Raw genomic sequence first — 27782 nt, forward strand, 5'->3', positions numbered from 1 at the left:
AATTATGTTCAAATTATATCAAATAGTTATGACAATTTGTTTCACTTTTTAATTCAACCGTTTAAGTATTTATGGCTATATATAATGTAATACACTACTATATAATATATGAAGCATAATTGTTAGTGAATTGTGCATGTATGTGCTGTTTCAGTGGAAATAGGCGCTGCGTTAAATGTCCTAATAATGTTTGTGGGAAGATATAAAGTTGTTTTTTTAAGGTTTTTTTTTTTTTTTAAGTTAAGTTATATTATTTAGTAAAGATGGTTAGTTTGCTTAATTATTATGATTTTGGATTTTTTTTAAAGTAATTTCTTGTTATAAATAGTTCCTCACTGAGGTGAGGGAATCGTGACGGTCACTACCGGTATGCTGCCGCACGCTATTGGTCGGATGTTCGCTCGTGCTCGACGTTTGGCCCACGCGCTGAGATCACGGTCCCGTCGGTGACGTCTGTGTCCCCTCTGCTACCAGTGGCCCCCTGCCATATATATTCATGCCGGGCAAGATGGCGGCGATACGGAGAAGGTGTTATTTGCTGTGTACATAAACAGGAATTTTATTCAAAATAGAAAACCTAAAAATATTCATTTACACGCGTGACCGTATCGTGTATGTGTCCACCGCGCTACGAATATCGAAGGATTTTTAATTCGGCGCGTTTCAACGTTATTTTTCTACAAAATGCTCACGTTGTAGCTCGCTCGCTAACCGACCAGCTGGCTATCAGACAGCAGCTACTAGCTAGCTAGGTATCTATCACAGGCTAGCCGCCGTGGAGTGGAGAATGGGAGAAAAGCTGGAGCTCAAGCTCAAATCGCCGGTTGGAGCAGAACCCGCTGGCTATCCGTGGCCATTACCAGTATACGTAAGTGTTACACTTCCAAACTCACCGGGTATGGATTTAGATTTTGTCTTTGTTTTGTCTTTGTTAGTTAGCTTTATGCTAACAGTGGCTAGCTGAGGAAGCCTCGGCACGCTCGTCCTGAGAGGCAGGTCATACTGGTCTGCAGGGTGTCACACGTTGTAAACCAGCCAGGACCGACGTCTGATCAGATATGTGGTTTGTTTTTCACATAACAGTAGTAAAGATTGCCAGAAAATAGCATGTTGCAGTACATTTAAATAGTGACATTAAATTTTATGGCCAGAGTTATGTCCCAGTAACCCAAATATTGACACTCGGTCGAGGAAGTGGAGCCCCTAAGAGGCCACCCTTCATATCGAGCCCCATGTCGCTCTAACTAACTTTTTAGAGCCTTAACTAAGTGTGTTTGTTATGATCCTTCGTCTTCTTAGTGTGCATGTACATACACATTGGTCCAAGTGGTTCATAAGTAGGTTATTACTTAGTTTGGGTGCTAATGTCCACCATTGAATACTATCAAAAAGTCACACAGTTGTATTTACTAGTTGTCTGTGTTTGAACTACCTTGACCCAATTCTACATGAATGTCAAAGGCTAGATGTGTGTCATTGTTTGGACTCCATGTATGAATTTGATGACTGATCTTGAAGGCTTTGAAGTAATCTCGCAATGCTTGTCAGGAAAAAGACTTCCCCCATAGCTTTTTTTTTCATGTAGGATGTCAACATGTCAGTGGCTGACCAGTTGAATCATCGTAAAGTAAAGAAGGAAGGAAGCTGTTGCACGTTTTGCAGTCCTGACATTGCTGCATATAATTAACCGAGTTTATGTTTCTCATTTACATTAACTGGGACAGTGCTGACTGTATAGTAGTTTTATGCGTGTGTCAGAAAATCATAATCAGTTAGGTCATTTTATTTGACTTTCTATAGATCAGAGTTAGTTGTTGATGTGTTGAGCCACTCCGTTCCTATCTGCTTTGCCTGACAGTGTTGCTCTTTACCACAGGTAAAAGTATGGAAAACACTCAGCAGTTTCACACACCCAGACTGATTGCCTCTGTCATTTCCTGAAGTCATGGTCTCTTAGGATAAATACAGCAATCTTTCCGGAAATGCATTGAAATCTAAATTAAGCTTAATTTTCTGTTGACCCACACTTTTATTTATTTAACCTGGAGTAGCTGTTGAGTCAGTTAGTGGAGTTGGTAACAGCTGATGATGGTCCTGCCTGTGGAGTTCTGCAATATGGTGTTTATTCATGCCGTGCTCTCCTTCTGTTTTTAAAGAGGAAATTCTTCCTTTCTCTGATCCACTCTTCTCTTATCCATATGGTCAAACCAACAGGGAGTGGGATAGAGGAGACTGCTTCTTTTCAGTAATACAAAATTAAAATTGCATTCAAGTATTCCTGCTCAAGTCCTTTTTATCTGGTTATGTTTAATTTGAGTTTTTACCCTTTGTGAACTGCTTGCAGGTAGCAACAAATTCCGCTCATTCTTCATTTCCACAAGAGCATTAAGATTGCTTATCTCTCCTGCAGATGCTGTGTTTACACACACACACACACACACACACACACACACACACACACACACACACAACATTGCTGTTTGAGTATAAGGCATGTTTCTTTAATTTGGCACTCAGAATGAAGACCATAAAAATACTTCTTTTTTTCCATTTACTTTTTCTCCTCCCTGTCTCTCATTAAATTCCCACATATGTGTGCCTATAAATGCTTCCATATGAAGAGCACGTCTGTTGGGGTGCAGCTTTGTCCTTCTAATTCTAGGTATGAGGGCTATTTAGGCTTAGCAATTTAAAGACACTACATTCCCAGTACCACTTGTGTCCAGAGTTTACGCACTTCTGTTTCTTATTGTTTATTGCTAATACTTAAACATTTGTTAGAAAATCAGTGCTGCATGGATGTAGTTTTGCAGAACTGAAATGAAAAAACAAATTTGAAGTGTCAGACTTTCAATTTTGCTTTGTTTATGGTTGTGATAGTGACTTTTATGCAGTGGTTTCTGTGCTGGAATCTGTCAGATTTTTAATAAATCAGGATAGAAAAGTCAAGCAGCAAAGTCTTGTTTTCGATACCGATACTCTTTTCAAGGTTGTTTTGATCTTTCTGTGGAGAGAGTTAGTGTTATTTCATGGTAAGCCAGAGTAGTGTGAGGGTGTGAGTGACGTGTCTGGCTTAGTCATTTGGTCTTGAGGGATGCTGATTTACGTGAATACAAAGTGGAGCAAAGGTGTAGTGTAAAACCCCCTCAACCACGATGCATCACACTGACGTTTGGAGAGACTGACTGAAGTGTTTGTGTAGAGGAGGTGAGTTGTACATGCATCAGTGTATTCAACGTGGAGAGGGAGAAGTCTCTCTTCTTCTTTTTGTCTGACTCTCACCAACAGACAGTTTATTTTTAGCAGCAGCCCGTGCTAGTGTTGCTGTGTGTCGTCTTTGTGTGAGCAGGTGAGCTCCCGTATTCGGCACCTTTTGCTCTTTCACAAAGCCTCTTCCGTGTCCTCATTACCTCATATAACCCTCTCTATCTAATGAAGTGCTCTTATGTTGAGGAAAATTTTTAGCTCACGCTGTTAGCACAGCGAACATGATAGTGTGGTCATCAGAATAAAATTCTAACAGGAATAGAAAGACTGTTTCCTGTGTTACTATGCATATTTGAGTGTGTGCACTTGCATGTTTAAAATTTGGCGGAAGTTTGTGTAGTAGTGATGGCGGGCTGTATTGCGCGGGAAGCGGGAAGCTCCGGGCTGTGAGCTGTTAGCTGCGGTTGCCGTGCCTTGCCTCAAATATCTGACAAATACTGAGCTTTCCCTCCCCTCCCCAGCCCCTCTCTCTGTTTCCCTCTCTTCTTGCTTTGACTTTCTTTCTGCTTCTCTCTCTGATTTGGCCTCTTTTCTTACTTCCCTCTTCTTTTCCTCCACCAGAGGCTCTCCTTGGCAATGCGCAGGAGCAGGAGAGAGAAAGTGGGTCAGTGGGTCAGCTCAGGCAACAGGCTCAGGCAGGCTGCGCTATGGGTGTAACTTGAGTCCTATTACTCCCATGGAGCCACTTAGCTTCCTTTAGCTAAGATTACACATTCCCTGCATTTAATCAATGTCATTAATGTATATTTTGCGGCTTTTCTTGACTTAAATGTACTTTTAACCAGATTAATCTAAATTGGCTATCATAGACAGGCTTTGTAACACATTTATGAAGCGTAGTTTTTATTCATCACAGTAACGATAACCGCTAAGTAACAATAGGTGCTCCAGGGAGGTAGATTTAACTCCATATTATCACTTTATAGTACAGTAAGTACAATGACACACACCAGGATTTATTGCACATACACTCCCAGTATTTCTGCTTGAAAACTGTTTCCAAGATCAACAAAAATGTCAGAAGTGCAGTACGTATACATTATGTCACTGCTGGACCCAAAGACTTGCTTAAAGCGTGATGACTACTATATGTGAACTAGCTTGAATAATAGGCTGTTTCTGCTATGAGTCTGCTTGCGTTGTATGTGTTGCAAACGTTGATGGAGCTGCATCATTCACCAACAGTGTATTTGCACTAGTCGTTGGATTGTTCTCAGAGATGGACAGACTACTTGACCCCAGTACTTGAGTAGGAGTACAAGTACTTCTGGTCAAAATTTACCCCGCTACAAGAGTAGCCTAGTCAATACATTACTTGAGTAAGAGTAAAAAAAGTACTTGCTTTTAAAAGCACTTAAGTATTCAAGAGTAAATGCTTTTAAATGTACTTAAAGTAAGAGTAAGAGTAAATTCCTTTTTTTTTTTAATCTTTGATGAGAATGGACCTGACTGAATTACTGTTATTTTACAATTTTATATATACAGTAGTACCTTATATCTCTTGTTTCAGAGAAAACACTTTGAAACCACCTGCACTGATGTGCTTGCCTGTAGAACCATTATGTTACACTGTACCAAGCTTTCCCGAACATCTATAAAAATGGAAATAAAATTAATAATAATAATCCTATATATATATATATATGTATATATATGTATATATATGTATATATGTATATATGTGTGTGTATATATATATATGTATATATATGTATATATATATATGTGTATATATATGTATATATATGTATATTATTTGAGTAAAGTAAAAATCGTCAGAATCTGTACTAAAGTACAGTACTCTAGTAAATTTACCATTACTGTCCACCCCTGATCGTTCTCATGTCAGTGAAGGGATAGATCAAACTTAATAGACCTTTTCAGAGCATCTGTTTTAACATGAAATGGAAGTTCAAATTCTGGTTTTTAGTAGCACTAATCAAGTTTTTTTTAATGCCATTTAGGTCAAATGAGTTTTATGCGCTGCAGTCTTGTTTGTTTGCACATTGGATGGAAATTCTCTGCCGCACTCAGTGGAATGTAGCTGTAATTTATGTAATTAATTAAACCTTTCCCTGCTATTTCCTATCAGTATGGTGGCCATGAAAGAAAGTGTGTATAGTTTTAAGGAAAGTACGTTACTGTGGATATTGATATTGATCCCATATTTTTATGTGACACATACACAGATTCAGCATACCATTAATGACATGGAATGTATATCCGATGTCTATGGCACGTTTTGGATTTCAAGATTTCAAACTTACCTTGTCTGGGCTTTGTCAATTGACAGTAAGTTAAGTAACCATTAAACTATAGCCAGTCATAATGTAATCTTGAAGCTTCTGATGAGTCGGTTCCCCACTGCAGGCACTCTGCTATCTGTGATGATACACATTTAGTGTGTTTTTAACTTAGTTACGGGTTAACGTAATCATCCTCGTCTCATGGTGACAATGGAGCTGACCATCTCATTAGTTCAATTAGTAAGAGAGGGGATCTTATACTTGGTCTATCACTTAAGAATATTAGGCATGTTTTTTTGGACAAAAAATAATTTGTCATTATAATCATTACAAAGGTTTGAAATAATTGTGATATTAATATGAAGTTAGATTGACCAATCCTCTGGCTCTTTGGTCTTGACACCAGTCGATGTGGTTTGTAGAGTTTCTTATATTTAAGAGAAATAATACCGATTATTTTGTATGTTATAGTCATTTGTGAGTTTATTAGTGCAACTACTTTAAAGCAATGCATTGTCATTAAACAACAGTTCTGCAGTAAATCCCGCTGTAGTAGATGCTACATGGTCCCCAACGACCATAAAGGTCATTCATCTTTATGGTCGTTGGGGGGGCTGTATTTTATCATGCTGTTGAATTTACTGGGTCATGCCGGAGGGGGTTGAAAACAAAATTTGCCGTCTGTTTGCAGGACAAACACCATGATGCTGCTCATGAAATCATCGAGACCATTCGGTAAGTGACCTTCTGTCTCTGGAAATCTGGTCCCACATTCATGCTGACAGTGAGTGACATGTTGATGATGATCTAGTGACAATTTTATCTGCACTCTTTCTCTAGGTGGGTATGTGAAGAGATCCCAGACCTCAAGCTGGCGATGGAAAACTACGTACTCATTGACTATGACACCAAGAGGTCAGCAAAGGGTTATGTAAAAAATCAGTTTGTGTACAGCAGTACCTTGAGATAAGAGTGTAATCCGTTCTGTGTCTGAGCTTGTAAGTCAAACAAATCTTCACCATTTTAAATAACTAAAATCATTTGAATCCATTCCAGCCCTGTAAAAAAGCCACAAAAACTCTAAATTAAAAGAAAACCATTTTGGTTAACCAATCAACATGCATACTTTGCCTGTGCATAATTAATGAAAACAGTATATGTTATATATATTAATTATATAGTAATATATATTAATTACTGTACTGTATATTCAGTTCAGAAATTACATAAATTGCAGCGTTTTCAGAGTTAAATAAAGATGCAAACTGTCAGGGGTAAAGTAGGTGTTGTTCCGAGAAGTTGGACTTCATCATATGACAGATTTCATTGGTACTGATTTGGGTCTTGTTTTTCTCACAGCTTTGAGAGTATGCAAAGACTTTGTGACAAGTATAACAGGGCCATCGACAGCATTCACCAGCTGGTGAGTTTGTGTGTGTGAGAGTGTCTTTGTGCTGATTGTGAAGTCAATGTGAAGTCGCCATGTCATGTGAATGTCACTTGTCTTGAAAAGTGAACAACTCTGCATGAATATACTCATTTTATTTTAGCACTGAGTCTCTGTCTTTCTTATTCTGACTCTCTTTCTCTCTCTCTCAATATAGGTATAGATAAACATTTTATGAATATGAATGATTATGTCATCCCATGCTCTAGTGGAAGGGGACCACCCAGCCCATGAAGCTGAACAAGCGTCCTTCCAACGGGCTGCTGAGGCACATCCTCCAGCAGGTTTACAACCACTCAGTGACCGACCCGGAGAAGCTGAACAACTACGAGCCGTTCTCCCCTGAGGTGTATGGAGAGACCTCTTTCGACCTGGTGTCTCAAATCATCGATGAGATGGAAATGATGGAAGATGACACGTTTGTTGACCTCGGCAGTGGTTTGTCAGCTGTTATTTTGGGATTCAGGAAAGAGTAATGGAAAAACTGTCCAATGCAGCTTTTACATATACACCATTCAAAGATAAATGTAGCGGAGTAGAGAAATGGGGAAATACAGTGCTTAGTAGTTTATCCCCAAAGTCTTTCAGTTGTGTTGTTAATAGCAGTGACAGTTTTTGATAAATAACTGCTATTGAAGCTGTAATAGTAGTACACAATTATCCTATGAATTGTGAAAGGAAGACAAGTTTCTTACATAGTTGTCTAGCTGTGCTTTATGGCTGTTTCACATGAACCTGTTGTCTCTTGTTTGCAGGAGTGGGGCAGGTGGTGTTGCAGGTTGCAGCAGCGACCAACTGTAAACACTACTACGGGGTTGAGAAAGCAGACATTCCAGCTACCTATGCAGAGGTATCTATCATAATAATCGTGACCAAGAGATGTTCCAGAAAGAGAGCAGAGAGAAACGAAAGCATTTGCAATCTGCCAGAAAAAAAGTTGTCAGTTTCCTCAGTCATTCTAGTGAATGCTGTGATTGTCGCAACAGACAATTTTGTCAACTAGACAGTGGTCTGATTGTTTGTTGTTTAAAGATTCTTCTCATTTTATGTGGTTCAAAGTAAATGTCCATGTTCTGTCTTAGACCATGGATAAAGAGTTCAAAAAGTGGATGAAATGGTATGGGAAGAAACACGGGGAGTACACAGTAAGTGATTATTTGTGCTACATCATCAATAGTTATATTACTGGATTATGTGTGTGTATGATTTTTAATCCCATTCTTCTGTTTCTTGCAGCTGGAGAGAGGTGATTTTCTGTCTGAGGAATGGAAGGAAAGAATCGCCAACACAAGGTGGTGTAACACAACTTGCCACATTAAAACAATTAACATAACATTACACATTTATTAATTGAGATCTTATTTGCTCTATTACAATATTATCTGTGTCTAAAAAAAGTTTACTTCTGCAATAAGTGATCCATAATGAAATGTCTTTAGTTAATGACATTATTAATGTCATTTAGTTAATGACGTAAAAATTCAAATTGAACTTTAACCTTACACTTTTTCCAAACCATAATCCACTCTGAAAGCACTCTGACTTTAAAAGTTAAATATGTTTACTGCAAGGTTTATTTCTAATATTTGTCCATTTTTGTCTGTCTTCCAGTATTATTTTTGTGAATAACTTTGCCTTTGGTCCAGAAGTAGATCACCAGCTGAAGGAGCGCTTTGCTAACATGAAGGAAGGTCAGTTTTTCAACCGACCACTAAGTTGCTTTTGTGCTCACTAGTTTCTGATCGAACATGTTGAGGCTTTGTGTTGGTAACGCTGGGAGTGAAAGCTCAGATCACTGTAAAAATATTTGCTCAGCTATTCTGTTGGGTGATTAAAAATATGGTTTACAGTATCCGGTTACTTGGACAATATTATCAGTGTCGTGAATTAAGGTCTCTATTTAGAAAAGTTTTTATGTTTCATGTTGTGGAACCTGTACAGTGACATCTTGCCTGTCCACTGTTCCACATCTATGGTATTTAAACAGAGAATGTATTATTCGATTTTTGTCTATTTGCTGCAGGTGGAAAAATTGTATCCTCCAAACCCTTTGCACCTTTAAATTTTAGAATAAACAGTCGAAACTTGAGTGGTAAGTGGCACAGTTGGTTGACAAACAGATTTTGGTATCTCACACTTTTCCCTTTGATTTGCACCTGCATTTTCTGTACTTGATTATTTTTTATTCACTGATCCACAGATATTGGCACAATAATGCGTGTGGTGGAGCTGTCTCCACTCAGGGGCTCAGTGTCTTGGACTGGAAAGCCAGTTTCCTACTACCTGCATACCATAGACCGCACCATAGTAAGCTGAGCACCAGTGCAAACATTGTTCACGACAAGACAAATCTAAACGCAAGAGAACGGCTGCCATAATAATGGCAGTGTTCCAGTACTGTAAAAGTAATGTCAATATAAGCAGGGTCGAACAAGGTAATAGAAGCACATCAGACAATAATGAGTCACTCTGGTAGTTGAAGTAAATCCCAGTGGTGGGCGTTGTAACTTCTTAGAACAGCACCAGAGTAGAAATAGAGTATGTACTGTATATATAGATATTGCACTGCTGTTTGTACCTTGGGGAAGGTTGATAAATCAGACTAAATAAGTAAATGGAAGAAAAGAAGTGCACCGATGTGAATTAATGATCAATTTAACTTGGAAATACTGGAACTGTACTCCTAATATCCACAATGTTCTTTCATTATCTTTCAGCTTGAAAACTATTTTGCTAGTCTCAAAAATCCTAAACTCAGGGTGAGTCATTTTTGCTCCTGCTCACTATATTGATGATGTTATTGTGCACAACATATTTCTTGTCGTTAATTTAATTTGAATGATCTTACATCAGGAAGAGCAAGAGGCAGCAAGGCGACGTCACCAGAAGGATACAAAAGACAGTAAAAGCAATAGCACCACACCCACAAAACCTAAAGAACAAAATAAGGTAAGATGAGCACAGATTTATAAGGGCATGTGGGGAAACATTTCCTCCTGAGGTGGAGTGACTGAATCAACCTCAAGAACATTTTGTCTCATGGTTAGTTTTTTTCTTATGTATAACAGCAGGAGTTCTGCAGTGAGGAGGAGCGTCTTAGCTTGGTGACAGTGGTCAAGGCCTCTGCCAAACCCAGAAGAGCCCGACTCCTGTCCAAAGGTCGCAAGTTGAACAACAAGAAACGTGGTCGACCCAAGAAAGCTGCCCCGGCTACAGAGAGGAAAAACAAGAAGAACCAGAGTGCTCTGGATCTGCTGCATGCCAAGACCCTTTCTGCAGCTCCCCCTCAGGGTCAGTAGAAACACACGAAATATGGAATATGTTACCTTCAGGCACTGCAGCAGTGTAGATTGACTTTTAAAATCTTAAAATGCCTCATTCTACAGAATATCCTCTTGATATTCTTGTGTATGTCTTAGTTGACCTTAAATATTCTCTTTGTGTACCCAGATGCATACCGGCCACCTCAGAGTCCTTTCTACCAGCTACCTCCCAAGGTCCAGCACTATCCCTCTAGTCACCTGCTATTGAGCCCGACTCCTCCTGGTCTGCAACAACTGCTAGGTGAGTTCATGAAGACTACCATACTGCTCCACCCCTCATCCGCCCATCCGCTGTGGACTTTCCTCTGTGGACCTGCACCTCCAAGCCCACCAGTATCACCCCCATCTCTCCATGTGCTGTGGACCTTCTCCTCCAAGCCCACCAGTACCACCCCTCATTTATCCATCGGCTGGGGTCCTGCTTCCTTTCTTCCTCCTTGCAGCCATACAGTCATCCACGCAACTGTAATTGTGCCTTGACTTTAGCAGTGGGAAACATAACCTTAACCACATTGACACTGACTCTATCTGGCCTATCTGCCACTCTCTCTCTGTCTCTCTCTCTCTCTGACCTTGTTCTTATCTTCCTTTGATTTCTTTTCCACCCAACCGGTCGAGGCGGATGGCCGCCCAAAAGAGTCTGGGTCCTGCCCGGAGTTTCTTCCTCATCGAGGGAGTTTTTCCCCGCCACTGTCGCTTATGCTTGCTTTGGAGGATTTAGTTGGGCTTCTCTGTCTGTTAAAGCGCTTTGAAATGTCTGTTGCCATGATTAAGCGCTATATAAATAAAACTTGATTGATTGAACCTGTAGAGAAATATTGAACCTAATGGTTCAATGACTGAAGTTCAGTTTCTCTGTGGGAAAATAGACTAGGCACTCTGGTGCCCATTCTGGTGGGTTTATTTTTGTCCTCCTTTTTTAAAGAATGTATTTTTAAGAAGATTTGTCTCTGCATGTGTATACAGATAACATCAAAGTCCAGTACCTCCAGTTCATGGCCCACATGAAGACTCCTCAGTACCGCTCCAACCTGCAGCAGCTTTTAGAACAGGAGAAGGTAATCAAATAGCACTCCTTTGTTTTTTTGTTTATCGATCTGCAGGTCGTAGTGGAAGCCCCCTCACTAGAAACATAAACATATGTTTACATCATTCTTTTCTGTATTTCTTTTCAATACAAAAATAGAGGCAAGTATTGAAGGCAAAGTTTATTCATTCATTTGCCCTCTGTGCACATGAAGATTTAGTCTACATCACATCAAACACTTTATTGGGTGTGATGTAAATTACTTTAAGGTCCAGCACGTTGCCCGGATGATTTTAGGAACATGTTGTTTACCCTTGTAGCCTCATATTATAACATGGCAGTCTTTTACAGCATTTATTTCTCCTAGTTATTCACATTTTCTGGGTTGAGATTATGGCCCGATGTTTAAATTTGTACTCTTTTCTTCTATCTCTACATTTTGCGAAGAAGACTGGAGTGAAATGTTCAGCACTGATTGTTCAATCCTCAGGGTGTAGCACAGTCACTTGGGAGTTGCAGGCTCCATAGAGATGCCCTGTTTTTCACTTGTTGCATGATGCCACTTATGTGTTATTTCAGTCACAGTTTTGGGTTTGCAAGTAGAGACAATTTTGTGCGTCTTGCTGTGTGCAATGATTGTTGCTTGATGAGTTTGCTTGTTATTGCTGCTCTGCAATGTTTTTTGAATTCTGAAATAGTGGTAAAATTATTATTCTTGTCTGTCGACATGATTGCTGCTGCCTCAAAACGATTTTATCTGTACAATGCTCCTGTGCAGCTTCAGATCTATGGAGTCACCGGTCCTTTGAGCATCTTTGTACTCACACCCTAACCCAAAACAAAAATAAAGAGACAGAAATCTGTTTTTATTTCAATTTATCCAGCAAAGTAAAATAATAGTATCGAGCTGACATACATTTAATGTCAAATATTTAAGCAGTGTACCTACATAGAAATAATATTTTGATGAACTGTCACACTTCTGTGGACTTGTAGCCAACCCCTTACATATATTCTTGTTTGTCTTTCTCTGTAGCAAAAACACAGAGACCTGTCAGGGCAGGCGGAGCAGCTCCAATCTGTCTGCCAATCTCACAAAGACAAGATTAAAGGTCTCTTTCAGACCAAACTAGACGAGGTAAGAACTGCTGCTGCATCGCTCTCTCAGTTACAGCTGCACAGACACACATGTAACATCCAGAAATGTCCTCTTATACGTTTTCATAGTTAAATTTTTTATATACATTTATTTTATTGACAATGTCCCATTTGCAGATGAAAAAAGTTGCAGCTCATTGTGAAATACAACTTGGGTATGAGCAAGTGAGAGCATTTAATGGGTGTTCCCCTCAGTGTTGTGTTGTAGTTTGCACTACCTTAACAGGAAGCTCCTGTGTTTGAAGCTTCAAGTGTGTTTCACCTGGAGTACATGTAACATTCCTGTTGGGTTAATCAGACATTCTATATTGAAATCTCTAATCACATCCAACAGTTTTCAGGCTGCAGAGTTCACACTCTGTGCACATTTGTACTTGATAGCTCTGTGGGAACTCCAACCACTGGAGGTCAGCAAAGACGGCTTTCTCGGATGCCGCATGGATTTTTAGGCAGTCTGTGCCTGTAGCTGTTGTATGACCCTGTGTATCCCTGCATATATCTGTGTGTTGCTCAGCTGGGAGTGAAAGCCTTGACAGTGGAAGACCTGCTGCAGGCCCAGAAGGAGATATCAGCCCATAACCATCAGCTTAAAGAGCAGACTAAGCAGCTTCAGAGAGACATGGCCTTACTGAGAGACCACAGCCTTCTACTGGTGAGCTCTATTGTAAACTTTGCACTGTTGCCTCAGTTCACCTCGGGTACTTCCTGCTGCTCTGCGTGTTTATGGTGTTGACTGCGTGTTTTTATTTTTTATTTCTGGGTTGTGTTGCAGCGCTCTGCACCTCAAGTCAATAGCAAATTCCAATAAATATTCACGTAAATAAGTTTTTTGTTTTCCAGTTGAAGTCTCGTTGTGAGGAACTAAAGTTGGACTGGGGCTCTCTGTGCCTGGAGACTCTGTTGAAAGAGAAACAGGCACTACGCAGACAAATCTCTGAGAAGCAGAGACACTGCTTGGAGCTGCAGGTACTCAGTTGTTGAATTCATGTCTAAATCTTTCCATATCTCTTCTACGTCTTGCATACTCTGTACTATTCTGGCTTTTTCTTTCTTCCTGCCGACTCCCTCTATCTGCTCCACTTGCTTTTCAGAGATATTTAGAGGAATTTACCTAAACTAATAATATCATGTAGCTTCCAGGAACAGTTGATAAATTGCTGTCAAAGATTATTTTCCTAGATAGTTTAGATGAGTTGTGGAGTTCCTGTTCTGTAGTGTAATTGCTCCCCCTGCTGTCTGTGTGCAGATCAGTATTGTAGAGCTGGAAAAAAGTCAAAGGCAGCAGGAGCTACTTCAGCTAAAGTCCTACAGTCCCTGTGACAGATCGCCGTACAGAAAGAACCTGGAATCGCGCTGCTCTGCAGACATGGACCCCTCTAAACTCGGCCTGTCCTCTGCCCCGACCCTTAATGGCATCAGCTCGGAGCTTAATATCAATGGCACCAGCTCACCGTGTTTTGACCGAAACAATCAGAAGGGGGAGCTTCTTTCTCGCTATCTGCCCATCTCTCCGGACCATGAAATCGTGCCCACCACCCCTGATTCCCGGCAGAGACAGCAGAATTCCACCTACGCTCTTCCTGATTACACACGGTTTTCTCCTGCCAAGATTGCCTTACGGAGGCATCTTAATCAGGACTCCACTGCATCGACGAACCTGAGGGGTCCAGGGCTGACTATGCACAGGTTAATTGATGCTAACAAAACTCCTGATTTCCAATACTGACACTATATTATTTTAAGTTACTATCTTTTTACGTTTTTCACTTTTAGGGAATTAAGTGGTGTCAACTCTCCACTCGGAACCAAACAGAGCTGCCCCTCTCCTAACGCATCCGATGCCCAGAACAATCCTAAAGGTTCAGATCGGGTAAATGTTTTATTATTTGCTACACATGCGTGTAGAGTTTCTTACATTACAGTGTTTGATTTCATTCAGTCAACACTCATCCATTCATTTTCCTTTTCCTTTCTTATTTAGTGTGGTAAGGAGAGGAGCCTGTCTGTTCAGGGTGACAGTAGCATCACAAGCCTTCCAATCAGTATCCCTTTGAGCACTGTCCACCCAAGTAAACTACCTGTCAGCATCCCTCTCGCTAGTGTGGTGCTGCCCAGTCGCGCTGAGAGGCTGGTGAGCGAATGACAACACCTACATTACACCGCTACATTAGAGGTGCATCTGCAGCACATGTAAAAATGAAATATTCAGCTGTGAAGAACTTTTTTGGTGTTTAAAGGAAGATTCAAAACCATTATATTAAAGAAATGCCACTTGGACAATTACAGATTTGAGTTTTACATTTTTAGATTTAGTACTCCTTTGAATCATGTATTAAATATTGTTTCTGGGTATATATTCTCTCTTTTTACTATTTCAGAGAAGTACTCCAAGTCCTGTGTCTCATGCAGGTCAGATCAATGGTAAGGATTGTCCTTCAGCCACTAATATATTGTACACAGATCCTGTCCAACATTACCATACAACTATATGCAGATTTATTAACATTTAATAAAATGTTTTGTATATTCTAGTCACCATTTGACATAATAGTTCCAGCTTTGAATCCCTGGCCATGAACTTGTTGATCTGTTTAGGATACTCAGGGCTGATGAATGGAGGTCCTAACCCCGAGGACCATAACGGTGCTACTTCATCAACTCCTCCACACACCAACGCTCTTTTGACAGGGCCCATGAGCAGAGGGGGTTCTATTCAGAGCCCCCCGCTCAGCACTGGAGGAGTGCTCCAGTATGCAGATGGGCCCCCAAAGATTCTTCCAGAAGATGGACACGATCACCAGGGAGGTGAATCTGACACGGAGCCCCAGGACAGTGAACTGCGGAGGAGAATATTCTTCTCCACTTCCTCCTCATCCTCCTCGTCTTCTCTGTCAAGCAGCGGAGGCAGCACAGCCGGAGGATCACGCCTCCACCATCACTCTGCCAACTTAGCGAAACAGGGTTACCACAGTAACCATGGAAACCACCACCACCACCAGTCCCTTGGCACACAGCACACTCATCTACCGTCACACACGTCTTCATCACACTCCTCTCACAGCCTCTGCTCACAAGAAGGACGAAAGCGTGGGAGAAGGAAGCGAAGCTCTGCGGTTGCTGTCACAGCCAGTGGATCCCCGAAGAGAAGATCGTTCCCTGGGCTGAGCGCCAACAACCACTCCTCAGGATCGCCACTCAACATTAACTCCATGGTGAGTCAACACAATTATAATGAGAACGTTGATAACGGTATACTTTGTAGGGGTGTGGGGGGGGTCCAGGAGGCCTCCCCCGAGAAATTTTTTAGAAAATGGGGTGGTTGTCCTGCATTCTGGTGCATTCTGAGGGCAAAATCTTCTGTTCAGTTTACCTACAAAAATACACTAAAGTCAACAGTTCAAGCTTAACTATCTTTATTTCTATCCAACTCTATGCAGGTATAAATGTGAGATTCAGCAATTGAGGTGAATACACATTTACATGCATCACTGGTTATTCCTGCCGGTCATAGGGATCAAAAGTCTAAGACTACAAAAAAGTATTGACAATATCTTTCATTTACCTTCTGATCGGTCTGTCACCACTCCTACCCCCGCTCAGCATTCACCATTTGTTGTTCAATGAGAATTTTAACACAAAACCACTATAAAACACTCTTCTCACTTTCTTTTGATCGATCGTCCTCACCTTGTCGTCACCCATTCGCAGGTTTAGCTTATAAAAATAGAACCCTTTTTCTTTCATTGGACGAGAGGACGCCACTGTGGCTACACAGGCTAAAAACCTTGTAGCCACTCTGGAATTTACTTTGCCTATGGCGAAGTGGCGATCGGCTAGCGCAAGCCCAGAATTCATTTCAACTACAGTGTTTCTCCTGTTATAGAACAAGGCCTGGGGGGCCTGTTCTATAACGGTATCTCTATTGGATGTGCTCGTTGTTTAAAGCGTGTCTGTACAGGAAAGATTTGTATTTAATCCAACAATAATGTTTTTTGATGCTGTCAACCTCCACTTATGTGCGCCGTATATCAGATGAGGTGTCATGTGAGGTCATGTGATGTGAGGTCATGTGATTTGAGATCATGTCATGTGAGGCAGAGACAAGGATCAGCACGAGTGAGCATTTATGGGGAAAACAATTTATTTCAGTCAGCCACTGAATAGATTCCAGACTGGACGGTGACGAGGGATGACTCCTGGGTGTCTCACAATAATCTGAATATCAAGGAATCAACCAGCTATGATGGATAAATGCATGCATTTACTGAATATTCAGATCTGAACTTTTGGTCGGTGACCTCAGGTCCATCTCTGCTCTCCAAAGAGCAGAGATGCAGGGAGAGCATGTGGAGAGCACTTGAAGCCCTGCGTGATGATCTGTATAAACGGTGGCATACAGTTTGAATATGAATTGCAGACTGTTATATGATCAGGGAAAACACTGAGCTGTCCTCTATTAATCCAGCAGGGAACACAGCTGCGCGTGTGTCGACATCCTGTAATAAATATCCAAAAATCAGCTGTTCAGTAACTAAATCCGTGTTCCTGATTCTTCCATTTGCCGTATTTACAGTCATGTGACTCAGCTTCGTTTCTGTTGCTCGGACAGTATGATAGTCAGTTACTGGTGATGAGGTGCATGGGTTAATGACAGGATTACGGGGCAGTGAATATCCTTGTATCACATCACAGCTATTCCAACCACTTTCTTCAGTAGCCGTGTGGACATAAACGACATGCAACAGTGATGTCCCTTCTCTACAGCTGGAAGCTGGTGTCTTGTGTTTGTTATTCCCTAAAAGTGTTTTTATCGTAGACACACTGTGCACTAGAGGTAAGATCTTAAGCCCGAGTCCAAGCCCGACCCGGCACGAAATTCAGGCCTGGTCGGGCTCAAAATGTCAGTAATTACGTTCGGGTCGGCCTTTAATACCCGCAGGCTCAGGTCGTGTCGGAATGGATTTTGTTAGGCCAGATTTTACCTCTAAACCAAATACACGGCTCGGGACTAGAGTTAAGATCTTAAGCCCGAGTGCAAGCCCAACCCAGCCTGAGTGTCGGGCTGGGCAGTGTCGGGCTGGATTTTTTAGGCCCGATCTTATCTTACCTCTACCATGCACAACTACATCTTTTATCTCCAAAATTCTTCCATCCACACCATTATAAGGCCGGAGAAAGTGGTTTGGTCTCACATTCGTATGTTGTAGCCCTCACAGTGGACTACTTAGGACGGTATGGTGACACACAACCTTGTTTTATTGAATCCCCATGTAATCTATGACATCTGTAACTATTTCTGTCATCAAAACAATTAAGCTCTTTTGTGTTCTGACCATAAATTTATTAAACTCAAAGATTATTAAGGACAGCTAATTTTTTTTTGCTTTGAAAAAATATTTTCTGTATTTAAAATTAGTTCTTCATCTACATGGAGGAAAGATTTTTCATGTTTGTCTTACTTGAGTCTGAATACACTCTTTTTTTAAATGAATCCTCTCTTTTGTTAAACTAACTCGTCCCTACGAAAAGGAATGAAGATTTGGGACCAAATAGCATCTGCAAGAATGAAACCTGACCAGGTGCGCACCATTGGAAGCTGGAGTTTCAGATCTGCAATGAGCCCCAACTTAAACGGCATTAAAATCCGTAAGGTTCTTTGGAAGAGTGGGTGACATGAACACCCACCACAGCATCAAACCCCAGGTAGCTCTGACTGAAGAGGGGGCAGCCGCCTGGGCCGCCGCCCCACAGGATGATGTCATCGCGAGGTTGGTCCAGTCCATGAGGAAGAGAATTACTGCTGTGATCAAAGCTGACTAGGGACACACTGATCATCGATTATGTGAACTGTTTTCCACTCCAGGAGCGTCCCTGGAGAAATTTGAAATGTTTGTTTTTGATGCTTTTTATTTTCTTACAGAGCAAGATGGAATAAATCATTAAAGCAGAATCATTAAAAGTTAATAAACAATACATGGGTTGCTTTTTCATAGGACACTGCCTGCCTTAGCAAATTTTTAGGTTTCAACAGCTATGTGTGCTCAGCGTATGACGTTTCCTTCCACGTGACTGAAGCAAAAAATTAGTTTGGATGCGACCCACCATGATACTTTGCTAACAAAGGTCACTCTCAGAATGTTTGTCAGATTGGTTCGTGTGAATTATTAATAGAAAACGACTCTGCTCGCAGCAGTCTAATGCCGTTAATCCCAGTACGATTATCATGGGATGAATTTTCAGTTACTCTGCATGTGGGGGGTTCTGTGTGTATTCTGTTACACCACTGTCCAGTGGATCAGCATAATAAAGTCTCTCCACCACATTATTTGAAACAGTTGTTAGTGCTATGTGTTGTCTGGGTGTAATCTGCATTTCCTTTCTTCTATCAGGTGAACAACATCAACCAGCCTCTTGAGATCTCCGCCATCTCCTCTCCAGAACAATCAAGCCGTAGCCCCAATGGACCCGACCTGGACCAGCCCCCCATCTTGAAGAGGGAGCGTCCTCTGGAGCTGAATGGAACGGGTCGCTACTCGTCAGCCCCCAGCTCTGATGATGAGGATTCAGGATACCTGGCCGACAGCTCCAGTTCACGGTAATGTTTCCAGTGACTCATCCTTTGTGTGAGTGTTTGCTACAAGTGACGGCTGCAAACCTTTTCTCTGATGTCTAAAGCAGATGAAATTGGTGATGATTTAGAGCCATGCTTCTCCAGCACCTCAGCTCTTTTGAGAGTCAAAAGCAATCAAATATTTTGTGTTGCCCCTTGTCGCTATTCCTGTTTTGATTGTTTATAACTCTTTCTCTAGAATTGAAAGAAAAATCGCCACTATATCTTTGGAGAGCAGAGATGGACCTGCTAGATTAGGGGATTGTGAAAGAGGTGAGGAAAGGAATGTGTCTCTTGTGAAAATAAAAGCTTGTTTTTCTTCTACTTGATAAGAAAACTTCTTTTTTTTTATACTAGGTAGGAAATCCGGTAGTAGCAGCGGTAACAGCACCGGCAGCGAGGCTTCCTGTTCATCCTCTATGTCCTCCACAAGCAAGTGGAAATCTACCTTTTCACCCATTTCTGACCCCAAGCAGCCAAACAATGACTTGAGACAAGGGGGCTCTCCGTTTGGTATGGGGGCGTCAACCCGCGGCACAGACTCTGATTCTGACCGCAAGCAGCAGCAGCTGGTGAGGAAAGGGAGCGATGGAGAGTCATCCGCTTACATATCTGCAAACCCCTTCCTCAGTCAGGAGGCAGGGACCCGGGCTGGAAGCAGCAGCGGTGGTGGTGGTGCCCAGGGAGGGGGGGCTTTAGATCAACGCCAGGCTCACCAAAAGAAGACCCCTCGGGACTGGGAGCTTAAGACAAGTGGCAGCCTGGCCACCAGTCAGAATCTTTTCATATCCGCTGCTGCCAGCAGTGGAGGGGGCATCCTGAGCGGGAAAGTGGGAGGCAGTACTGTCACAGTTTCCTCGACTTCTGGGTCATCTGTGGGACAGTACCTGGGCTCCCAGTTCCCTCTGGGGGGAACCTCAGTCTTACAGTCATTGTTCGGGGCCCAGACAGGCGGGTCTTCTGTGAGCGGGACACCACGACTCGTCAACGGACATTCTGCCCTGGGAAGCTTCTCCAGTGCTGGACTGGCAGGGGGAACGGCTGGAGGTGAGCGTTACTAAAGACAAAGGATTTCAGGTTTTGCCTCGGGATCATTTAACAGTGGAGTTAATCAGAAACTCTACTGTCACCTCCCTATGGAAGTGTCTAGGAGAGGTGGCAGAGTATCTTACTGGGTTGTTTAACAGGATCTTAGATAGTGAGAAGATGCCTGAGGAGTGGAGGAAAAGTGTGCTGGTACCCATTTTTAAGAACAAGTGAGATATGCAAAGTTGTGGCAACTACATAAGAATAAAGCTGATGAGCCATACAATGAAGTTATGGGAAAGAGTAGTGGAAGCTAGACTAAGGGCAGAAGTGAACATTTGTGAGCAGCAGTATGGTTTCATGTCAAAAAAGAGTACTACAGATGCAGTATTTGCTTTGAGGATGTTGATAGAGAAGTACAGAGAAGGCCAGAGGGAGCTGCATTGTGTTTTTGTAGATCTGGAGAAAGCTTATGACAGGGTGCCCAGAGAGGAACTGTGGTATTGTATGAGGAAGTCTGGAGTGGGAGAGAAGTATGTTAGAGCGGTGTAGGACATGTATGAGGAGTGTAAGACAGTGGTGAGGTGTGCTGTAGGTGTGACAGAGGAGTTCAAGGTGGAGGTGGGACTGCATCAGGGATCAGCTCTGAGCCCCTTCTTGTTCACTATGGTGATGGACAGGCTGACAGACGAGGTTAGACAGGAATCTCGATGGACTATGATGTTTGCAGATGACATTGTGATCTGCAGTGAGAGCAGGGAACAGATGGAGGAGAAGCTAGAGAGGTGGAGGTTTGTCCTGGAAAGGAGAGGAATGAAGGTTAGCCGCAGTAAGACAAAGTACATGTGTGTGAATGAGAGGAACCCAAGTGGAAGAGTGAGGTTACAGGGAGAAGAGATCAAGAAGGTGGAGGATTTTAAGTACTTAGGGTCAACAGTCCAGAGCAATTGAGAGTGTGGAAAAGAGGTGAAGAAGCGTGTACAGGCAGGATGGAACGGGTGGAGGAAAGTGTCAGGTGTGATGTGTGATAGAAGAGTTTCAGCTAAAATGAAAGGAAAGGTGTACAAAACTGGTGAGACCAGCGATGTTGTTTGGTCTAGAGACAGTGTCACTGAAGAAAAGACAGGAGACAGAGCTGGAGGTAGCAGAGATGAAGATGCTGAGGTTCTCTCTGGGAGTGACCAGGAAGGATAGGATCAGGAATGAGTACATCAGAGGGACAGCACATGTTAGAGGTTCTGGAGATAAAGTCAGAGAGGCCAGACTGAGATGGTTTGGACATGTCCAGAGGAGAGATAGTGAATATATTGGTAGAAGGATGCTGAGTTTTGAACTGCCAGGCAGGAGGCCTAGAGGAAGACCAAAGAGGAGGTTTATGGATGTAGTGAAAGAGGACATGAAGGTAGTTGGTGTGAGAGAAGAGGATGCAGAAGACAGGGTTAGATGGAGGCAATTGATTCGCTGTGGCGACCCCTGAAGGGAAAAGCTGAAAGGAAAAGAAGATCATTTGACAGTCAAGGTGGAAGTCATAGCCGGGGGTCATCTAAAGAAAGATTAGTATGAGGGATTGGGCCAGATGATAGGTCCAGGTAAGTGCAGGCCCGATGCTGTTGTGTGTGTGTGTGTGTGTGTGTGTGTCACTGGCAGTTCGACTAACTGGCTCTGTGTGCTGCCTCGCTTTGACCATGACTGGCTGCTTAACTGTTGCAGGTGGAAACACCCCTCGAAAATGTTTCACTTCAGAGGGAAAACAAATCATTTAATAGAAATCATCAACATATTTGGCATGACTATAGTTTTATGTTTTCATTTTCTGGGGGTGTTGTCTGAGTGTTATGTCAGAGTCATATCACTGGAAGCTAAAATCAACTATTTTTAGTTGAGTTCTTTTATTGCAATCAGAATGTGGCCCAGCTGATGTGGAGATGCTCACAGTGTTCTGACTCTGACTGCTTTCTGTGTGCTTGTTGACGACTCGCTTGGCGCTATGCAAATCCAGGCTCAGCCCTTGCTTCTCTCTTTGTCCCCCCCCCCTCTCGCTGCCACTCGTATCTGCTCTCTCTTCCCTCTCTGGCCCCCCCCTTCTCCGTCCATTTCTACACTATGATTTACAGGTATATTTCACCATGTGGTTCCCACAGTGTCCTCCCATCAGTTTGGGATGACGCTGCCCTCTACTGGACTCAGCTCTCTCCTCAGTCTCTCCTCATCTTCCACTACCTCCCCCCAAACCCAGCAGCACGCCACCCCCCAGCCGGCCTCCACACGCCTGGCCCCCGTGTCCTCACCTCTCCCACTCTCCCACCCCCAGCACAGCCGGATCCAGTCTGTCCTGCACAGCCCTTCCCCTCCTTCGCTTTCACTGCCACCCCCTCCACCCCTGCACAGCGCCCCTCCGTCTTCAACACCCATGCACTCTGACGCCCCGCCATCCTCTCGATCAGAGTCCCTCCACCCCTCCCGTCTGTCCCACTCCTCTGTCCACCATCAGAGAGCACAGGCCACACCCTCCAACTCCATTCCCCCCTCCACCCCTGCCTCCTCTTCTTCTGTCTCTGCTCCCCCTGCGGCTGCTTCAACATCCCCCCCTACTTGTGTGTCAGCAACCTCCTCGTCTCGTCCGTTTGCAGTGCACTACTCCCCTCGGCTGCCCCCCCCTCCACCACCAGCCAGCAGCTCAGGTGGTGGAGGGGGCATGTGGAGGACTCAGGGCATGCATGGAACCTACGCAAGCTCCCAGCCCCCAGGCTCTCGACCTAGATAGGGCTGGGAGCCTGGGGGGGCGGGGGGACAGGCACAAGGCAATCAGAGTGGAAAGAGAAAATGAAAGAGAGAGAGAGAGACTGCTAGGGAGTGAGACAGACAGACAGACAGACAGACGGGAAACCTGTTTTTCTCGCGCTCCCGAATGCTGTTGTTCTGACTGAACAAGGTAAGTCGCTTTTTAAGATTGAAGTATAAAAATGGTGCCGGTGACGAGTGGTCTGAGCTGTGAAAGGGATCTCAATTAACAATATATGGCTCCATTGTTTGTTTCCTTACATAATCTGATGATGATGATGATGATGTTTTTTTTCTGTCTTCATTGGTCTTTCAGGTAATTGAAAAAAACTACCTCAACATTTAATAAACTATGCAACGTCCAGGTGTGGACCAAGGCACTCTCCTCCTTCAATGGTGCTCCAAACCGTCTGCACTACCCAACCGCCTCTGAGACTGGCTTCTGTACTGGGATCTCCACACACACACACACACACACACACACACACACACGTACACACACTAACTAGAGTGGACATCTGTGGTTCAGGAGACGGTGCTGGTCATCCCATTAGTCCCGTCCTGCAGCCTGTATGGTATCTCGCTGCCGACTGCATGTGTGCGCGTGAATGATCAGCATCAACATTTGAATAAAAACGCTATATAAATGTAGCCGTTTACTCACACACACACACACACACACACACACACACACACACACACACACAAACTACCACTATGGTAACCTTGAATTCACAGATACCGGACACGTTTTTGTGCGTGGTGTAAAACATCTGTTACGGCAAACGGATGTTTAAGGTGCTCAATGGTATGATGATGTATCATTTTGTTTTAGTCACTATCATGGTAAATCTGTTTTTATTGGTTCAGGCAAGCAGTTTGAAGAACGCGGTTCAACTTTTTAAGCTGAATGTGATGAGGAGTTAACGTCCTGCATCGTGTAGTCTCACTTCACATGTTTGCACACGCAGACACATACCGGTTCGCTGAACTTTATTCAGACATCATGCAGTTTGCCTCTACATGCATGTGCTCTTATCTGTGCTTTTTTTCTCTACGACATTGTTGCAACATTATTGAAACAAAATGAGGAACTTTTCTAACTTCACACTGGATAAAATGAGTTATTCAGACGTGCAGCCCTGCCTGCATTATTGGCGCCCCTTGAACTGTGGTTATGTTGATAATTTGGCAGTATTTTCAGATTCAAAAAAATACAAAATGTTGGTATTTTCTCTTATGTCCCTTTACTTCAAAAACAGTCATCTTCCTGTTCTAGCTGTCCTCTTTACCACATAAACCTTCCTTTCTTTGTGTCTAATCAGAGCTAAACCATTTAGAATTACATTCTGATTAACGTAATAGTCAGTATTCCTCTTCTTACATTGTATTTTTAACAGAGCAGCAAACGTTTTACTCTTTAATGACTATAATATCCTTGAAATCAATGAATTGACGGAAGAATAGCGATGAAATGTTGACATTCGAACACAAAACAGTGTTTGGATTTCTTCTCCCATTTTTGAACACACGGCTAATCAGCTGCTCTTCAAGGAGTGCCAATAACGCTGAGCAGAGCCGCAGACATTCTTATTTTAAAAATAATCCCATCGACTTCATTACTGAGATGGTTTATTGCTCTCTAAAGCTGAATCGGGTGTCAGACATTCGAGTCATTTCTGTCTTCTGGATGAATCACACTGTCATGTGGGACCACAGCAGAAATACTTTTTACAGCAGGAATTTTTAGCTCTTCTTAAGACAAACGTTAATTTCTGCTGTTGGCAAATGCAGATTTAAGCAGCTGCTTAAGGCTCACATGCAGCATGTAAATCATACAAAACACACACATACAAGTCCTCACACACGTAACTGAGAAGTCAGTTAACCATAACCACGACAAACTACTGGACTCTCCTCACACCTTTTGGTTTGCTTTTTAATTGTGCCATTCGTTGTTTGTAAAGAATGTACTGTGAATGTGATTCCTTTATCCAATTGTATAGTTGTGTATAATTTAGATCATCGTTATATTTATGCCGTCATTTTCTCCATTTGCCGTGGTATTTTTGTTTTGCTCCTTTTTTTTTTTTTTTAATCCTGAAATGTGTTGACTTTGTAGAATGAACATGTGCTTACATGGCTCGCAGTCTGGAAACAATGGTGCTAAGTTTAGACTGTGCCCGATCTTATTTATTATATAGTGAAATCATCAAAAACAATTCAAACGTGGTGCTGTACACAGGGATATTTTTGTCAAGCTTTTTTTGGGGGGAGGGAGGTGGGGAGCTTTTTTTTTTTTTTGTGCTATTCTGTCTGGTTCTTTGAAGTCTGAGTGTACAACTGTTGAGGCCACCTTTTGGATGAATCGAGTCTGTGACAACCAGGTCAGTCCGAGGTCCTCTGGTCATCTTCTCACGTCACATGTCAAACATGAGTCAGCAAACTTTGCTCTCAAAAGCGAGCTGCTTATCTGTGAACAACACACACTGTTATTGTACATAAGGTTTTGTATTTCCTGGTTTGTCTTCATCATAAGTAAAAGTATATAAAAATCTATCCGTATACAGACTATATATAAGAATATATCTAAGTGAATGGGGGTGTCGTGGTGCTGCATTGACCTTAAACTCAACCTGTTAAACAGGAGGCTTGAAACTGAGGAGAGTTAAGAATTTCCTCACAGATGGTGCCTAACAACACTGGCAACACAACTGCACCTGCCTGAATCCTTGTGATACACACACATACACATAAACACACACACACAAAGCACACATCTGCAATGCAAACAATGGTTCTTGAACACAACTGGGTTCTAGCACTAGAACTGTCTTTTTTTTCAGCTGTTTTCACTTCTGGTTTTTGTCCGTCGTCTTCTTTTATTTTTTTACTCTCGCAAGATGAAGTGGTGCTTCTGTTTCTACTGATTTTACAGAATCGGTTTTACTGGTGCGTACAAACATAGTCAACCTCTCACTGTCCATCTGTAGGTGTCTAACTATTGAGACCCCATGGTGTATTGTGAGCATATTGTGTATCTGCAAAGACATGCTGATGTAAGACACTCATGTTAGGTCGTATGTGTGCATCACTTGGTTAGGAATGAGAGCAGACAAGCTTCCCTTTTCTCTAATAGTAGGAATACACATAAGCTCAGTTTTTCTGTGTGCGTGTGTGTGTGTGTGTGTGCTTTCCTTCACTTGCCATTGCATATCTTAGGGAAGATTAGACTAATAATGAAAGCTTTATTGTAAATTCCTGTCCTGGACATTCACAATGTGTCTCAACCGCGAGTGTGAGACACATTGTGAAGAGAGGAGGAGAAAGTCATTTTAGAATATAATTAGAGATTATAGTCTATTTGTTACCAGCACTGAGAGGTCTTTTGTAATTATTGTTGATGCTGTTTTTGATTTTCTTACTCTTGGTGTTTGATACAATTGCAGTTTCATGTTATGCTTTTAATAATGTCTTCTGATTCCTGTCAGTTTTTAATACTACTCGTCAGAAAGACATCACGGTGCTCTCCTTCACTTAAAACAAGGAAATTGCAGCTATGAATTATAAATACTACTCTTTTTCCTGTTGTGCTGCAGGGTTTTATGGTTTAATAATCTGATATGAACACAAGCTTGCCTAGCAGCTTTCTTACAGTCCAGTCTAATCTATGGAAGTTTCTCTAATCTTGAGGGGTCAGTGTGGTGCATGTGAGAATAAATTTGTGGGACTGGCAAAGACTACATTCATTACAGATTTCAACCAGCTTTGTAGCTTACTTATACAATCAGTGAAAGGGGTATGGTGCTGTTTTTAGAGTCCTTTGGTGTACAAGCTTGATTTGAATTAAAACTTCTCTGTGGCTCTCCATCCTGGTACATTTATTGATCAGTGAGAGATTTGCATTCGAAGCCGTTTACTCAAAATCCATCCAAAGGTCTTAACTCAGGAACTTCCCAGATTACTTGAAATCATGTAATGAAGTAAAAAAAAAAAAAAAATCCTGTAATTACTGCATGTCACAAACTTGTTCAACGTGTGGCTTTATGAAGTCACACTGTAACCCAACTCAGGACAAGGACAAATTCCTCAGTAAGTGAATTGTAAGTTCCAATTAGCCAGCTCTTTGTCAGGCCTCAGATTTATTCTCACTGCTCTGCTTACATGCAGCCTCTCCGGAGGAATCCAGCTTTATAACGAGTCGAGAAACTGTGAAATGGCTTTGACTTTCAGCATCTTCCTCATCTCACAAATGCCTCTGTCTAGATTTGTGTCTCTAGGAATGACGTTCACTTACCTTTGGTGGGGTTATACCCACAATCGTGAGGGTAAAAGTGACGTTGGTCGTGTGTGACCTACAGTATGTGTATAGTGCTCTCTGATAGGTGCTGCCAGGGCAGGTTTGAGGTGCAATAACGGCAAACCTCCTTTGCAAAAGGCCCCGGATGTTCATGATAAACTTGTTGCTGTTAGGTGTTGGTGCTTTTATCCTAAGATGTTATAATGAAACAAATGGAATTAATGTTTTTTCTGCGTTTTATGATTATTAATAAAAATGTTTCATTTAATATTTGAAATAATCAGTTGTGTCTTGTATTTCTTTTGGGGTTCCAACAGATCATGTTTTTACACATCTGTTTACAGTAATTGTAGATGAACTGGTGAGGAAAACTGATGCTGATGAACCATAAACATCTCGTTGACTTGTGTTTTGCACGGCTGCACTCCTTGAGAGCTCCCAGTGCACTGATTTGATGTGTGCATCTTTTATAACAAGATGCCTCTATATTGCAAATTGGACACATTTAAAAGGCTAAATTGAATAACTGGCTCTCAAAAGGCACCATTTAGTGAATGTTTTTTATAGATCGTATGTTTATTGAAATAAAAATGCATT

The 27782-nt window shown here is 42.1% G+C and overlaps 1 protein-coding gene across 3 annotated transcripts; it reads left to right on the forward strand.

Moving 5' to 3' along the window:
* Positions 1–247: 247 nt before the first annotated feature.
* Positions 248–27465, forward strand: dot1l (DOT1-like histone H3K79 methyltransferase). 3 transcript variants are annotated; one of them, XM_068318704.1, is made up of 28 exons: positions 248–868; positions 6205–6248; positions 6354–6428; positions 6873–6936; positions 7170–7398; positions 7716–7810; positions 8043–8105; positions 8197–8252; positions 8572–8651; positions 8984–9052; positions 9161–9267; positions 9678–9719; positions 9814–9909; positions 10032–10251; positions 10411–10524; positions 11250–11341; positions 12347–12448; positions 12983–13120; positions 13309–13434; positions 13715–14154; positions 14242–14338; positions 14450–14599; positions 14847–14889; positions 15064–15680; positions 18858–19063; positions 19278–19351; positions 19436–20125; positions 23202–27465. In XM_068318704.1, exons 1-28 carry the CDS (start codon positions 788–790, stop codon positions 23207–23209), a joined length of 4218 nt encoding a protein of 1405 aa, XP_068174805.1. In that variant the 5' UTR covers positions 248–787; the 3' UTR covers positions 23210–27465. The 3 variants fall into 3 exon arrangements, with proteins under 3 accessions (XP_068174805.1, XP_068174804.1, XP_068174806.1); XM_068318703.1 differs by having other exon boundaries at positions 249–868; positions 10029–10251; XM_068318705.1 differs by lacking the exon at positions 248–868 and adding an exon at positions 3310–3349 and having other exon boundaries at positions 10029–10251.
* Positions 27466–27782: the final 317 nt, after the last annotated feature.

Source organism: Antennarius striatus, chromosome 7 (genome assembly GCF_040054535.1).
Source record: "Antennarius striatus isolate MH-2024 chromosome 7, ASM4005453v1, whole genome shotgun sequence".
Taxonomy (NCBI): Eukaryota; Metazoa; Chordata; class Actinopteri; order Lophiiformes; family Antennariidae; genus Antennarius; species Antennarius striatus.